This window comes from Dipodomys ordii, unplaced genomic scaffold (genome assembly GCF_000151885.1).
Source record: "Dipodomys ordii isolate 6190 unplaced genomic scaffold, Dord_2.0 Scaffold15, whole genome shotgun sequence".
Taxonomy (NCBI): Eukaryota; Metazoa; Chordata; class Mammalia; order Rodentia; family Heteromyidae; genus Dipodomys; species Dipodomys ordii.
The window spans coordinates 7,705,106-7,721,944 of NW_012267231.1; the positions used below are offsets into that span (position 1 = coordinate 7,705,106).

Below are 16,839 nucleotides of genomic sequence, written 5' to 3' on the forward strand. Positions count from 1 at the left end.
AGGCCGAGGCGCGGCTGTGCGCGCAGGAGGCGGACGCGCTGCGGGCCGAGGCGCTGGAGCTGGAGCGGCTGCGCGCGCAGCTGGAGGACGAGCTCCTGCGCATGAGCGAGGAGTGCGGGCTGCAGGCGGAGGAGCGGCAGGTGGGTGTCTGGGAACCTCGAGCCCTCCCGGGTCACCCAGGCCCAGCCCCCGCCGCATACGATCGGGGCGGTTGGGAGACCCAGGCCTGAAGGGTTCTGGAATGACTTAGAGCCCTGGGTGCAGAGAGCTGCTTTATCTCGGGACCACAGGGCCCTGGCATCTCCCTGAAGAAAAGTGTGGTCCTCCGCTCCCAGTGACATGCATGGGGACAGTCCTCAGCATCTCGTTAGATCTTGGCAGGACTGGGCACATCCTGGCACACGATCTTGTTAGTTCTGGGTTCCTTCGGCTTCCTGTGTTCTATAGATTTGGCCCCTAAAGTGAAATAAGAAAGTTCTCTGACTTCCCAAAGTGGCAAAGACATTTCTTACCTAGATGGTGCCCGATCTTAAATAGGTTTCCCCCAACGGTATTTTATTAAATTTATTTCCATGCAGTACTTGGGTCTGGTGCTTGCTAGGCAAGTAGTGCGGGCTTTTGTTTGTTTCCTTGTTTCTTGTGTGGGGTTTTTTTCTTTGTTTTTGTTTTGCCAGAGTCATTTCCTGGCTGCAGACAGCTGGCTGCGGCTCCCGGTGTGGCTGTTTGTTTTTTTATTGGTTTGTGTTTTCGGGGGGGGGGGGGGGAGGAGGGCAGCAACCAGGGCCTAGCTTTTTTGCTCACAGCATGAGCTGACATCAGCTCTCTGGGCAATGTTAAAAGGATGGGAAAGCAGGTCCCTGTGGGATGTTATTACAAGTGCAGAGGAATATACACAGTTGTCATTCCAAAATGGCCCAGCCCTAACCTTCTGACATCCCCTGGCGACACCTGTAGCTGATTTATTGTCCGCACACCCGTATAGTCCAAGTGTCTGGCTCCTGCCCTGGCCTGCCTCAGCTGGGTTTGGAAATATTCCCAAGTCACACTATCACTGTTTCTCAGGAACATCGTTTCAAATAACAGGAACACAATTTCAGAAAGTGTTTTGTCTTTTTTGGACCAGTATAGGGGCTTGAACTTATGGCCTGGATGCTGTCCCTTAGCTTTTTCCTCTCAAGGCTGGCACTCTACCACCTGAGCCACAGCTTTTCATCTGGCTTTTGGTGGTTAATTGGAGATACATGTCTCTCAGACTTTCAAGCCCAGGCTGGCTTCAAACTGTGATCCTCAGACTTCAGCCTCCTGAAAAGTAGCTAGAATTACAGGCGTGAGTCACCAGCACCTGGCTTGTTCCATGTGGCACCTGGCTGTTCCATGTGGTTTAATGGGACATTAACTTCCAAACACACACACACACACACACACACACCCCTCCACTCCTGGCACAGGAGCAGTGCAGCAGAGGCAGCAGAACACAATTACAGTTTCTCGTGGTCCGTCGGTCCCCTGCATAGTTTGTGAGGGAAAGAATTTCCCCAGGAACCCTGGGAAGAGAGGTCCTTTGCATGTCCTGTGTGCCTAGTCTGTGGGCAGTGTCGTTTGCTGGCCTGTGCCCCAGGTTTGCCAGAGCAGAGTTTGCTGAACAGACTCACAAGTTCGCAGTACTTAATATGGCTTGGGTCAGGCGAAGCCTGAGGAGCATGCCGGGAACGGAGCACAGAATCCTCGATGACATTTGTAATTTATGCCAGCCTTTCTGGGGAAACATGGAGGTTCTTCTCGTGGGAGTGAGGACTTAGCCACTAGGATGACTATTTGTGTAAAGGAAAACTTCCTTTTGATTGGAAGGGGTATGGGACTAGCCACGTGGTTAAGTTTCCTACTGGGACCTGAACTCTTGACTCTGTCACCAGGCAGGTTAAGCTCTTAATCACTTTTGTGACTCTGAAACAAGATACTCATAAGAGTCTACATTTATTCTGGGTGTTTTGTTGTTGTTGTTTGGTTTTGGGGAGATCACTACTGGGGTTTGAACTCAGGGCCTGGGTGCTTTTCCTTAGCTTTTTCACACAAGGCAGATGCTCTGACCCTTGAGCTACAGTTCCACTTTGGGCTTTTTGCTGCTTGGTTGGAGTCTCATGGGCTTTGCTGCCCAGTTTGACTTGGGAAGTATAATCCTCAGATCTCAGCCTCCTGAGTAGCTAGGATTACAGGCGTGAGCTTTACAAGGTGAAGCTCAAGTGGGGTGAGGAGAAAGTTCATTCCTTTGCCACTAACAGCAGCACACTTTTCCTGGAAGAGTTGGATCTCATCCCTGCCCCCAGAGTCCTCCTTCTTTCCCAGGTTTTGACAGCATTAGGTACAACCTTTTGGTTGGGATTAGCACCTGGTATCTGAGGCTGCAACACTTCTGGCTTGGCCCACAGTTTACAAACTTCTGGCAAAGCGGAGCCCAAGTTCAAGGCTTCCTTCCCTCAGGGGGATTGCCAAGAAGCTCCCAGTTCCTATGTTCCTGCCTCCCAAAGCCAACAGATTTCCCGCCAAGTGTGGGGAGCTCTGACTCCCATGTTGATAGGACTTGAACTGTAATTATTTTTAAGGCCCACATCCCCCTTCATATTTACTGACAATCCAGACCTATTGTGTGTCCCTGGGTGGAGAGAGGCCCCACTGGAGCAACCCCCGTGGACTGTCTGGGAAGATTTGCGGGTGAGGAACTGAGTTCATCTGACTATGCGAGGAGGGGGAAGAAATGACAGGTTCTCAAATATTAGTGCTTAGGCATTAAACTTCCTATGTTAGAAAGGACACACACTCATTTATAGCACATTTCATATTCTAACCTTGTATTTGAGTATGTATTTGCCTCTGAAACAGGGAAACAGAGTTTTAATAGTGATGCTTAACTATAGAAAAGATGTGAATGTCCTGGCTTCTTGCTGAAAGTAAGGGCTGGCAAGAGGCTGGCTTCGGACAACCACTTATCTGCAGATTCGGTCAGTGTTTGGGGTTTGTTTTACGTAAAGGGACCTGGGACATTAGCCAGTCATCTGTAAATTTATGCCTTGGTCTTAAAAGCTAAGTGAGTTTTGCTTATATTTGTTTATTCATTTATTTTTAGCACTCTTTTTTCTTTCATCAGTCATGAGCTCTGTCCCTGGAGCCTTTTCCACTCAAAGGTAGCACTCTACCACTTTGAGCCACAACGCTACTTCCAGTTTTCTGGTGGTTACTTAGAGATGAGAGTCTCACACACTTCCCTTCCCTGGCTGGCTTTGAACAGCAATCCTCAAATCTCAGCCTCCTGAGAAGCTAGGATTACAGGTGTGAATCACCAGTGTCTGGCTTATTCTTAACACTCTTTATGTTTAATGAGAACTTTGAATAATTGTTGGCTTAGAGATGGAAGTGTCCTTGAATGCAAACTATTTGCATTTGTCATGCAGTTTTTTTAAAAATGACCAATCAACCCAGTTGTAAGATCCAGCGTGAGTTCGTTCATTGATTTCTGGCATTCTGTATTTATTATGGTCTCTTTGTATCTTACTGGGAGCCCAATAGTAGTGATGGAGTTCCAGCAGCATTGAAAAATATATTCCTTTCCTCTTAGACCTATAGTTTTAAAATTCTACAAAGGTAAGCATTCATAAGTGTGGCTTAGTTAACTATGTTCCCCTTACAAAAGTTTATGGACTAGAGAGGAGCCCTGGTGGCTCACACCTGTAAGATTTGAGGATTGAAGTTTGAAGCCAGCCTGAGTAGAAAAGGCTGTGAGATTCCTATCTCCAATTAACTAACAAAAGCCACAAGTGGAGCTGTGGCTCATGTGGTAAAGCACCAGTCTTGAGCAGAAAAATTTAAGGCATACCTCCCAGGCCCTGAGTTGAAGCCCCAACATGGGTGTAGAAACAAAAAGCATCTGGAGGGCTGGGAATGTCTTAGTGGTACAGTGCTTGCCTAGCATACATGAAGCCCTGGGTTCGATTTCTCAGTACCACATAAACAGAAAAGGCCAGAAGAGGCTCTGTGGCTCAAGTGGTAGAGTGCTAGCCTTGAGCAAAAGAAGCCCAGGGACAGTGCCTAGGCCCTGAGTTCAAGCCCCAGGACTGGCAACCCCCCCCCCGCCCCCAAAAGAGCCTGTGGACTTCTGCAATGTTGACATATTTGCTTGGCTATGCAGATCATTGGACCGGAGGCTGAATGCAGAGAGAGCAACAAGCCAGATGAGGGGCCTGACCAGGTGGGAGGGGCCATGTTAGAGTGCGTGCACTGACCAGCAAGCACTCTTGAGCTTCCCCCGCCCTTTCCCTGCCAGGTTGTTTTTTCACCATCTTGGACTTGGGTCTTCCTATCTCCTCCTCCTGAATAGCTGGGATGACAGGCACTGTTGTGACTCATGGCTTATTTTTTTCCCCATCACATCTAGTTGGATGTATTTTAATAGCCTGGTTAGGTATATTGGCTTTCTGAGCAAACCAGTGTCTGAAACAGAGGTGAATCTGAATAAACGCAGCCTCTGTTATGATCAGAATGGCCCAACGAAGAAGCCAGGTCCTACCAAAATCCTCCGTGCGTAATGCAACCCACCTTCCAGATGGAAGAGATTGTGTCTTTGAGATCATCTTCACATGATGACCGCTCTTGGTGTCTTCCATCCAGGTCTCAGATATAAAAGCCCTTCTGTTCTCTCTAGAGGGTGATTGACTGTCTGGAGGAGGAGAAGGAAGCCCTCACCTTGGCCATGGCTGATCGATTAAGGGACTATCAAGAACTTCTGCAGGTGAAGACCAGCCTCAGCCTGGAGGTGGCGACCTATAGGTAAGGATGCTGCAGCCTCAGACACTTCTGAGGCCTTGTGAAAAGCAGAGAGCAACCCCCTCCCCTCCCCCGTGTGGCCAGATAACAGTGTTCAGGGCCTAAGGGAGGAAGAGCTGGGGTGTGCTCAGATCCCATTGGAGGATCCCCAACCCCCCACCTCCCAGCCACAGCACTCGCTGAGCCGGGCACCCTCCTCTACTGATTCTGTGTCCTGGATTACAGTTCAAGGGCTTTGTATGCGCCAACTCATTGGATCCTGGGAGTTAGAAGCTGTGTTTACAGGTGAACAAACATAGCCAAGGGGCGTTACAGAACTAGAAAGTGGAAGTCTAGAAAGTAGAATAAGAATCCTAGCTACTCAGGAGGCTGAGTTCTGAGGCTTGAGGTTCAGGGGAAAGAAAGTCCATGAGATTCTTATCTCTGGGTAAGCACCAAAAAGGCAGAAGTAGAGCTGTGACTCAAGTGGTAGAGCACTAGCCTTGAGTATAAAAACTCAGAGACAGTGCCCAGGTTCTGAGTTCAAGCCCCAGAGAAAGGGTGGGAGGGAGGGAAGTAAGAAAGGAAGAGAGAGGGAGGGAGGAAGGAAGGAAGAAAGAAAGAGGGAAGGGAGGGAGGGAATGAAAGAAGAGATGAAGATAGGGAGGGAAGTAAGAAAGGAAGAGAGAGGGAGGGAGGAAGAGAGAGAGAGAAAGAAGGAAGGAAGAAAGAAAGAAGGGAAGGGAGGAAGGAAGGAAGGGAGGGAGGAAGGAAGGAAGGAAGGAGGGAAGGAAGGAAGAAAGGGAGGAAGGAAGGAAGGGAGGATCAGGACTCAGGACATCCATCTACCTGTTGAGCCATTGCTTCAAATGGCTGCGCACAGACTCTCCTTATTGCTCTGTGTCACGAGCTCACCATGGAGGTCTTGGGCATCTGGTTTACGTATTGGGTTATCCACACCATTTCTGATGGTGGGAAGGTCCTAAGGGCCTTTGAAGGGGCTGGGCACTGAGCAGGGCACAGAGGCAGTCAGTTCTCCACAGCCGGCTGTCCCCTGTTGGGGTGGCCTTTGCTTTTCCTGCATGGCCATTGATTTTTGACTAGAGGTGATCTCCTTCTGGAAGCTCTCATTCGAGAGAAGATTTCTCCAAGGTGGGTGGGATGGGCCTGTGTTAGTAACACCTCAAGTTAGAACATCTAGTCCCCACAGAGGGAGTTGGATTTTCTTTCCTTTTCCTTTTTGTAATTGTAAGGTAAATTAAATTTACCAGTTCTAATCAGGTAGCCAATCAAGAGAACACCACTTGGTATTCAGGCTGAGGTCCAACCTGGGTTTAGGTAGGGAAGGGGCGGGGAGAAGGTGTGGTCAGGTGAGGGAAGGTGTAGTCACAACTGGATACAGATGTGACCTCAGGGCCTGGGACCCTCCCACAGTCTGTTGGGAGTGATGGGGGCAGCCCAGGTGTGCCAGTTACCTAGGTAACACAAGTACTGGGCGGAGACTTAGCCAAGAGGAGGAAGGAGTCTGCCTCCCCCCCCCCCCCCGCGCCCCAGGCTAGACCTTACAGTAATGGCTCTCTGGCTTGGAATGGAGACTCATTCTGTTCTCTGTCTCTCTGGAATGTCCAGACCTTTCCTTCCGTCACTGGGCCTGGCCTCTCGTTCTCAATCCTAAAAAAGCCAGGAGTGCTCAGCAGGCACTTATGTGCGAGGTCAGGACCTGCGTTTGCTGCGGGGCGCTCACAGCCTACTGAAGCCGCTTAGCTTCTCCCAGGAGCTCACATTGACTGGGAGCCATTTTTGCTGGAGGCCAGAAGCCAGACTGTGGGCAGGGACAGAGCAAATTGTTCCTGTCTGCTTCGGTGATGGATTGACCAGGCCATGTCCTGTGGACTTAGAAGTCTCTGTGCTTCTCAGGGGCGTGTGGGGGTGGGGAATGAGCTATGCTAGGAACCTGAGATGATTCTTGGCCCAGTCTTGGTACAGGTGGCTGGGTCGGAAGGCTAGCATCGCCCCAGACCTCCTGCCACCCAAGATGTATATAGATGGTTAAATAGCCTAACTCATTTCCTTATATAAATGTGTTTTGTTTGATTATTTTCCCCCGTAGTCTGTGCTGTGGCTCAGGTTCTAAGAGCAGGGGTGGAAACTCGTGTTTATGTCAGTGTATGATCTGATGCCGCGTAGTCTTTGCAAACTATGACCCACCATCTTTAAGCAAGTCGGCCTCCTTCTTACCCTTGTCTTACCGAGGACAATCAGCTCCACGAGGCTAGACTTGTTCCCCCTAGTGGCTTCACGCTGATTTGCCACCTGGCTTTCCCTGTGGTGGCCATGACCACACAAACTGCTTTGTTGACAGTCATTGTCCTGGGACTCATTAGATTGAATATCTTTTATAGAAGAAAGGAAAAGGACGATGGCTGTTGAAATTGTAAGGCATATTTGCTGCAGATTTTTGTTTGGCTTTGTTTATCGGTTTGTTTTAGTATTAACAGGGTTTTGAACTCAGGACCTTGCGTGAGCCACACATCCAGTCCTTTGCGCTTTCATTATTCTGCAAATCAAGTCTCACTTTGTGTGTGTGTGTGTCTGTGTGTGTCTGTGTGTGTGTGTGTGTGTGTGTGTGTGTCTGTGCCCAGCCATGGATCAAGATCCTGCTACTTCCATACCCTGATAGCATCAATTGCAGCACTGGGTTTTTGTGCTGCAGTGTATCTGCGAGCAAGGCCAGTTCTCAATGGGTCTGAACTCTTTCCCAGCCTGGATAGGTTACTTTTCCTACAGCCTTCACAGGAGAAACATAAATCATTACAGAATATTGAAACATGATTTCTAAATACAGGCTTCTCACTTACAAATGAACAGAGAATTTGATAGAGTAAGTAAGATATTATAGAATGAAAACCAGGAAAACATCAAAGAGTTCAAGAATGAAGCTTTCCATCCAACGTTGTGGATGGCAGGCTAGCCCTGGCTGGCAGGTGAACATGGGAATGAGATCTTCCAGTGTCTCTGGCCCCTGGCAAAGCTTCGTTGTTCATGTTCTGAGGAATAGCAGAACAGCCTTTGTCTCTCTGTTGATCATAATTTTTTGCCCGTCCCCGCCCCTCGGCCCCCAGTTTCTAGTATTGACCTAGAGATGGCATTGGGGATGTGAGTTCCAAATGAACATGAGAGAGATCAGCAGCGTCACTGGATTCTTCTTTATCTGAATCTGTGGCCCTTCTGACCCTTCAAGGTTCAGGTCCTGATGTTGCCTGTGGGAAGGAGAGGCCTGGCTTGTCTCTCCTCTCCTACCTCCCCATCCTGTGATGTACCTCATGTGACCAACCAGCTGTAGAATAAAAACAAAAGTCTGGAGTAAGCCAGGCTCCCTCTGTGGACACACCTTCCATGTGTTCCATGCAGAGGCGCAGAGAGGCAGATGCATCCTGTAGCCTCCCTTCTTTTACTCAGAGCTCCACACCTGCAGGCAAATGCCACGGGAACCAGCCCTGGCCCCTGGAACCACAGCAAGCTCCACACAGGTGTCCCTTCTGGAAGCATCCTCTGCCTGCCTCTCCCCTCCCTCTTGCCCTCATTTCTGGGAGGTATTCTGTGTGGTGGCCTGGCATCCCACCGTGCCAAGCAACAGCGGATATACCACGAAGTTCCATTAGGATCATCTATCCTAGACAGACAGCCCCCAGTGTGGGGCTGGTTAGGACGCCGGGTGGGCCATTAAAGCCTGGGACCTGGCCAGAGGCCACATTACTGCTCAGTTCTGTTCTGTGGATTTGTGTGGGAGTCCAAACCAGGGAACTGGGTTTTCCCATAACTTCTCTGGTTTGCCTGCTAGACAATCTGCCAGCCTGTGGAACAGCGTGAAATGCTCACTAATAGCCTGTGATTCAGGAGGTTGGCATTTCTCTCTCTGTGGCCTCGGGGCAGTTTTCCTCCATTGCTCTCAAAATAGCCAGATTTGGTGGGAGCCTCTGAGCACGCTCCCTGTATTTCTTGAAAGTTGGCCGCATCTAAAGCAGGCTCCCGTTTCTCAATCCTCTACTGTTTCAGGAGGCTGAGATCTGGGGAATCAGTTCAAAGCCAGCCCCGGTGGAAAAATTCTACACGACTTTTCTTTGCAATTCACCAGCACAAAAGCCCCAACGAGAGGCGAGGCTCAGGTGGTAGAGCTCCCAGCTCTGAGTGGAAAAAGCTGAGCCAGGCCCCAGAGTTCAAGCCCCAGAATCAGCACAAAACCAAAACCAAAAAAGTTGGGTGCATCTGTTCCTTTGGCTCCAGGCACACAGGCACTCCAGGGGTGCCTTTCAAGCCTGGTGCTGGGTGTTCCGGTGACATGCGCTCTGCCTTGTGGGGTCTAGCTCTTGGTAGGGCACAGATGAGGGACTGGGAGTGGTTAGGGACATTTAGGGTGACATCCAGCAGATGGCATTTTTCTTCCTGAATCTGGCATGAAGGCCTTGCCTGCAGGATTCATGCTGTGACGTTCGGATGCAATGTCCACCATCCCTGGCCTCACGGTAGTCTTGCAACCTGGCAGGGGAGAGCGTGGGAGGGCAGGCTGTGAGGATTCCAGCAAGCCCAGGGCCCTTGGTGAAGAACTCTCTCCAGGCTTCCCCCCTGCATTGCTGGTGGAGGCCAGGCCCTTTGGGGGCAGCCTGGCTCTTGTAAGCACATGGATATGAGGTAGACAGGAGGAGCTGAGCAGGGCCAGCCCTGCTGGAGGGAGAGGCTAGGGCTGGGTTTCATTCTTCCTCCAGACCACACACCCCAGCTGGCTCCCCACTCAGGAGCCTGGCTCTGTAGAAGCTTGGAGCTGCTTTGATTTAGGGAGACAGGAGCAGAACGATTCCCTGTGGGATGGTGGGCAGACAGATTTCATTGAGTCCCTGGGGCCTTTCCCCGCCAAAGGTCTTCTGTCCTGACTCAGGGAGCCTGTTCCACGTGGCTTATGGCACCTGAGGCTTGCTTTGAGCAGGATCTGAGTGGTGACTGGCCCTCTGTCCTTGCTGTGTTCCGGCCTCTGGCTGTAGGATGCTACCTCAGCGGTCCTGGGTGCACGTCCGTGGAGCTGGTGCTGCTCAGAGCATTCCACTTACTCCACAGGCCTCAGAGGTTTCTTGGCGATGGAAGCTATTTGTGCTCCTGGCACCCAAACTGCTTGGTCATGAGGGTGTGGGATTAATGGACGGGTGTTGTGTTTCCTGGCCTCCATCCTGACTGGAAGGACTGAGGCCCTGGCCTTCGCCTCTGGTCTTTCCACATGGGTGCATTTTAGTCACTGCTGATGTGGCCAGCCCTCTAAATGCACCCCCTTGAGCACTGTGTGTGTGAGAGAGACAGACACACAGATACAGAGTGTGTGTGTGTGTGTGTGTGTGTGTGTGTGTGTGTGTGTGTGTGTGTGTGTGTGTGTGTGTGTGTGTGGTCTATGTGTGCTAGTCCTGAGGCCTAGGCACTGTTTCTGAGTTTTTGTGCTCAAAGCTAGTGCCCTACCACTTGAGTCACAGCTCCACTTCTGGCTTTTGTGGTGGTTAGCTGGAGATGAGTCTCATGGGCTTTCCTGCTCAGGCTGGCTTAGAACAGTGATCCTCAGATCTCAGCCTCCTGAGTAGCTGGGATTACAGGCATGAGTCTCCCATGCCCAGCTCCTGTGGGCTTTTTGCCTTTCCTTTAGCTGCCTGCAGGAGGGTCCTGCCTCTGTGGGCATCATCTGGGAATCATCATCTCAGTGGAAATAAGCCTTTGTATGGTTTGCCTGAGTCACCAAGCCCCGGCGGGGATCTAGGCTTCCTCTTCTGTTTTCCTGCCTGGCTCTCGCTGGTAATAACCAGCATTTCCCAGTGGGCTGTGCTTCTGGATACCCTTTGCCATTCACTGTATATTTCTCAGAGCTGGACTTAACAGACGCCCTTGTTACTCTAGCAACGAAACCACAGAGCTCACAGCCTCTGGCGGCCTTGAGGTCTCTGGGAGGGACCCTGTTGATGGACACCCCAGGGCTCCGACTCCAGCACCACGCTGTGGCCTTCAGGCCACTCCTTTTACAATGCCAAAGTCTGGAGAATGATGATACTTTCAAAATGTTGGAGTTAGGCATAGCTGAAGAAGCCACCCAGACGGGTACTTCCCAACATTTTGTGTGTGTGTATGTGTGTGTGTACTGGGGGTCTCTAGTTCTTCCTTTTCCTTTTTAACCTACTTGCCTTTGTCTCTTTTCTTTTCTTTTCTCTTCTTTTCTTTTTCATCTCCACAATATCTTCATAGGTCTGGGACTATAGCTTGGTGGTACAGCACTTGCCTGGCTTGTGCAGGTCTCTAGATTCCAACTCTAGCATAACACACACACACACACACACACACACACACACACACAGTATATTCCTATAGACTCCAGTTTGAAAACCACAGATGCAGCCCAACTGCCCAACTTGGAGCAATAATGCCACACCCCACTCTGCTCCATCAGCTCTGCAGGCTGCCGCTCCCAAATTCCCCTGTGATTTCTGGTGGAGGGCTGCAGCTGTATCGGGATGCTGTAGCAGGTAGAGTGCTGACTTGAGCACTGATTCCCAGAGAAGCAAGATCTCCCCTCCTCAGCCCATCTCATCAGTGCCACCTGGTGCCTGCCCTTCCTGGGGCGGGTGGGGTTCTCTGTACATACATCCACGGCCCACACATTTTCCTCACTTTGCTCGTATCTGTTGGGCATCTGCCAGGCAAGCACCTCTGTGTGGGTTCCAGAGACCTGGCAGGGAGCAGAGCAGTGGAGCGGGGCAGGGGTGGGGAGCAGCTGCAGCCCTGAGCTGCGGCCCCAGGCCCAGCCACCTCTCCCTACAGTTCATGGCATTGTGACAGTGTCCTCACTGGCCAATACTGTCTAGGATATTTTATAATAGAGGCGCAATCTTCCATTTTCAATGGCTTTTTTAATGACTTCAGAAATATTTTTGCAGAGCCTTGTTGGAAGGAGAAAGCAATCCGGAGATAATCGTCTGGACAGAGGAAGTTGCCAACATGCCACAAGGTAAATAAATGTAAGAAAAGCTGACTAACTTCACGGCAAGAAGACAGTCTGCTCATGTTCAGTATAGATGTGATCTCTCTCTCTCTCTCTCTCTCTCTCACTCTCTCTACTAGTCTTGGCCCTTGAACCCAGGGCTTGTGTGCTGTCCTTGAGCTTTTTGTGCTCAAGGCTGGTGCTCTGCCACTTGAGCCACAGCTCTACTTCCAACTTTTTTCTGGTAGATTGGATAAGAGATTCACAGACTTTTCTTCCTGGGCTGGCTTCAAACTGTAATCTTCAGATCTCAGCCTCCTGAGTAGCTAGGATTATAGGCGTGAGCCACTGGTGCTGGCAGTCTTCAAGCTTCTTAAAGGGTTGTGAAGACCTTATATTTGCAAACTAAATCTACTTTCACAGCTGCATACTATGCCCGAGAAAGAAGCTATGATCAAGATTTCTAGTTGTGAACTTTGCTATCAGGCCTTAAGTTTTCACATACTTCTGTAGGGGAGGGGGTGTGTCTCCCTTGCTTTTTGCCTGGACTAGCATCAAACTGCATTCTTCCTAATCTCCAGCTTCTGAGTAGCTGGGATTACAGGTATGATCCACCACACCCAGTAGACTTTTAAGATGCATAAAAGATAATGATGCCTATCCTTGTAACGAACTCTTCCATTCCATTCTTGCAGATTTCAGAAACACATCCTACCACTACACTGACTCACTATTACAGAGGAAAAATGAAAGAAATCTGCTTCTAAGACAGAAAGCACCCCTGGCATCTGTAAATCACAGCTCGGCTCTATATTCCAATGGAGTCAGGTACCTGGGGTCCCAGACAGCCACACCTGTCAGAAGTGCAGCCACACGAGGAGTCCTGACCCCAGGCTATTCTTCCTCCGCTACCACCCTGCAGGAAAACGCTTATGAAAAAACCATCAAGAGTCAGACCAGTTTCAGAACTGTCTCTCCAACCCTCGGTCTTGGAAGAGATACAGATGCTTACGTGAAAACATTCCCTAGTAGACCGAAATCAGAAGGTACCAGAGACATCCTTGCTCATTCGGCCCACGAGTCACTCCGTGAGGGCCGAGACAGCAGGACGGGAGCCGGGGAGCGTGCTCGGTCACACGAGAGGAGTGTCATTCTGGGAAAGAAAATAGAAGTGGAAACCACCAAGGAACAGGAACGAGAGAGACCAGGAATTGTCCAGATAAAACCAGAAAGGAAAATGTTCGATTCTAAAGAGAAGGCATCCGAGGAGAGAAACTTAAGGTGGGAAGAACTAACAAAGTTGGATAAAGAAGCGAGAAAGAGAGAAAGCCAGCAGTTGAGAGAGAAAGCCACAGGGAAGGAAGCATTGAAGGAGAAAGATGACAAAGGAAGAGAGATCCCAATAACTCTAGAAACATCCCAGGTCACCCGACCGGAAGTGTCCGTGAAAGGTCTCCAGACACTCAGGAAGAAGGATGCAGGTGACAGCCAGGACACGGAGGCGGTAAAAAGAGAAACTAGGTTCAGGCTGGACACCAGGCACACCGCCAGCTCTCTGCCAGGTGATTCCATGACCGAAACGATCGCTGAAAACATTGTCACCAGTATCCTCCAGCAGTTCACCCAGTCTCCCGATGCAGAAGTATCTGCCGATTCTTTCCCAGACACAAAAGTCACTTTTGTGGGCAGGCAGGAGCTTCCTGGTGGCAAGAAAACCAAGACGGAAATAGTCGTGGAATCCAAACTGAGGGAAGACGTAGATGTTTCTCAAGAAGCCGGCCTAGATTACCTTCTGAGCCAGAATGTCAAGGACGTGGGCCTGAAGGGGAAATCGACCGAACAGATGATAGGAGACATAATCAATCTGGGGTTGCAAGGAAGGGAGGGGAAGGCAAAGGTGGTCAATGTGGAGATTGTGGAAGAGCCCATGAGCTACATAGGTGGTGGGGAGTCCCCCACCCCCTTTCAAGTGGAGGAGGCTGATGACATGACTCCCAGCTCCATGGGGATTGTCGAGGAAGAGGAGGAGGAGGGAGAGACGACGGATGTCCCATTCTCTGATCGCCAACCTGAAAAGACCAAGCAGGCCTGGAAAAACAGACCTCTCGTGGAAGAAGTGACAGAGGCAGGTGACTCAGAGGGAGAGCAGAGTTATTTTGTGTCGACCCCCGAGGAGCACCCTGGGGGGCTTGGCAGAGACAAGGACGAAGGCTCGGTGTATGGGCAGATCCACATTGAAGAAGAGTCTACCATCAGGTACTCTTGGCAAGACGAGATTGTGCAGGGCACTTGTCGGAGAAAGAGGGGCCACGTGACAGGTGAGAAGGACAGGGATGTGGAAGCTGTGGATATCCTGGCTCCCCCCTTAGGGGGTGGCCTGGGTTCCGCCCACTGGAAGGAAGAAGCTAGTGGTGAAGTACACGCAGAGCCCACAGTCATCGAGAAAGAAATCAAAATACCCCACGAACTCCACACCTCCATTAAGCGTGTCTTCTCCAAGGAGCCCCGGCATGAGCTGGTGGAGGTGATTGGGCAGCTGGAGGAAACCCTTCCAGAGCGCATGAAGGAGGAGCTGTCCGCCCTCACCAAGGAGGGCCAGGGCGAGCCAGGGAGCATGTCGGTGGACGTGAAGAAAGTCCACACCTCCGGGGGCGGGGCCGTGACCTTAGTCGCGGAGGTCAACCTGTCACAGACCGTGGATGCCGACGAGTTGGACCTGGAGGAGCTGAGCCGAGATGATGCTGGGGAAATAGAAAAGACGGTCGAGGCAGTGGTCAGAGAGAGCTTGATCAAGCGACCCAGCCGGACAGCTGGCAGCCCGGACAGTGAGGACTGGACAGAGGTGCCAGTGGGGGGCATTCGCTTCAAGCGCTGGGCCACCAGGGAACTGTATAGCCCATCCGGTGAGTGGGATGACACCAGCCAGGCCTCTCACGGCACTGACCGGCCCACCGTCCAGGGCCCAGTGTCAGCCACTGTGGAAGTCAGCAGCCCACGGGGTTTTGTGCAATCTCACGTGGTAGAGGATATCAGCCAGTCTGGGAGGCACGTTAAGCTAGGCCCCACTGCCGTCTGGAGGACCGAGCGGGTCTCCCATGGAGCAGCTGGTGCAGAGGTGTTAGAGGTAAGTGGGGACCTGAGGCCAGCAGGCAGCTCAGTGGGTGCCAGCAGCTCTATGAGGTTCTTTCCCTCAGCTTCCGGTCAAAGTCAGTTAGCACCGGAAGTCATCTTCCCAGGTCCTGACCTGGAAGAGCCTGGCCTGGCCGGGCAGTCTGCAGATGTTGACACATCTGGAAGGCACAGCCCCTATGGTTTCCAGCAGTTCCACACTGAAAAGGAAATTCACTTTCAAGGTCCCTTTTCTGGGTCAGCCAATGTTGGGGGTAACTTGGAAGTGGAAGAGTCAGTGGGTACTCACTCTTCTGTCAGGCACCTCCAGTTAGGCCCCAAAGAAGGGTTCAGGGGGGAAATCCAGTTCATAGCCCCCCTCCCCAACCAAGTGGGATGGGGGACCAGAGAGGAGTCACCAGGGAACAGCACACCCGTGACTCACGTTACCACGGAGGAGATAGTTTCCCAGCCGGTGGAATTTAGTGACTCTGGGTGCACCTTCCACGGAGAGGGTTCAGCAGACGCCATCCTGGCCACTCAGGGTCATGACATTGGTAGGAAAGTGCTCCTGACTGAACAGAGAACATTCCAGAGGCTCATTTCTGAATCTCCAGGGGGGCAGAGAGCAGGGGTCGCAGGCACAGCAGTGTCCTCCAGGCACATTCGGCTAGGTCCCGCAGAAACTAAAACCTCTGAACACATAGTCAGCCACGGGTCCGTGTCCAAGACATCCACATGTGGTGGTGCAGTGGCCTCCTCAGAGCTAGGCGGGGGAGATGACAGTCATAGCCCACTAACTCCCATTGCACTGGGGCCCAAAGAAACTTCATTTACCTTTCAGGTGGACCTGAATAACGCAAGGGCGAGCCCCAGCCGAACCCCAGGGGCAAAGATGGAAGCAGACGCTTCTGACTCTGGTAGCTGGAGAGCCACAGGCAATAGGGACGATCAAGAAGCGGGCAGGAGCTTTCAGCCTTCTGTTGGGGATGAGCGCCAGGCCCCTGCAGAGCAGGGGGCAGAGCAGGCTGGGTTTGACAAGATGGTGCAGCTACAAAGAATCGTAGACCAAAGGTCGGTGGTTTCGGATGAAAAGAAAGTGGCCCTCCTCTATCTAGACAATGAGGAGGAGGGGGAGGAGGAGAGTGATGGACATTGGTTCTGACAAACTGACATGTTCTGATCTACCTGGCATCTTGTTTGGAGGCGTGCCGACACGGCTAAAAGACTTCCCTTAATCTATGACATGGGAAGAGGCTCACGATCAAAACTTCCTCTCTCTCCATTTTCTTTGGAGAACTCCAGGCAATGTCAAGTTCACTTCAGATTTAATCCGTAAAGGTTCCAAGGGTAATTTGTGCCCTTAAGGGCTTTGGAATTTCATTTTCCTATTGGAACTTTTACAAAATATTTCTTAGTCTTTTTAATTTTTTTAAAAAAGTTGCCTTTTCCAACTTGGTGACGTATAGTTAATGCCCATAAGCCTAGCTACTCAGGGAGGCTGAGATCTGGAGGATCATGATTAGAAGCCAGCCTGAGCTCCAAGATAATCAGCAAAAGGCTAGGCTGGAGGTGTGTTTCAAGGTGTGGCAAACAAGTAAAATGTCCTGAGTTCAAACCTTGGGACTGGCAAAAAAAAAAAAACAAATACAAACAACAACAACAAATCCACCTTTCTCTGAGTTTTTCTCCCCACTTGTGTGGAGTTTCTCACCCAGTCACAGAAACAGTTTGCAACTGTTTGAAGCTCTAATTACCTATAAACAAGATGCCTACCACATTAACCTTAACCAGATTGAAATAATATATATTCAAGAGTAGATTCTTGTTTGCATGTGCTAAATGTGAAATAATAGTCATAAATAATAAACTAACATTTAAGGGAAAATACCTTTTTCTCTTTTTCTGTGTCTTTTCAAAAAAGAAATCATGTA

At 50.7% G+C, this 16,839-nt stretch overlaps 1 protein-coding gene across 1 annotated transcript in view; it reads left to right on the plus strand.

Annotated features, from left to right (window-relative positions):
• The window catches only part of Synm (synemin, intermediate filament protein), a 17,110-nt gene extending 693 nt beyond the window's left edge, over positions 1-16,417 (plus strand). The window contains exons 2-6 of the mRNA XM_013011890.1: positions 3-140; positions 4,694-4,818; positions 11,754-11,824; positions 12,493-14,921; positions 15,750-16,417. Of these exons, the coding sequence (XP_012867344.1) occupies positions 3-140; positions 4,694-4,818; positions 11,754-11,824; positions 12,493-14,921; positions 15,750-16,070 (3,084 nt within the window). The 3' untranslated portion in view covers positions 16,071-16,417. The remainder of the gene's footprint in view (positions 1-2; positions 141-4,693; positions 4,819-11,753; positions 11,825-12,492; positions 14,922-15,749) is intronic.
• The last annotated feature ends 422 nt before the right edge of the window (positions 16,418-16,839 follow it).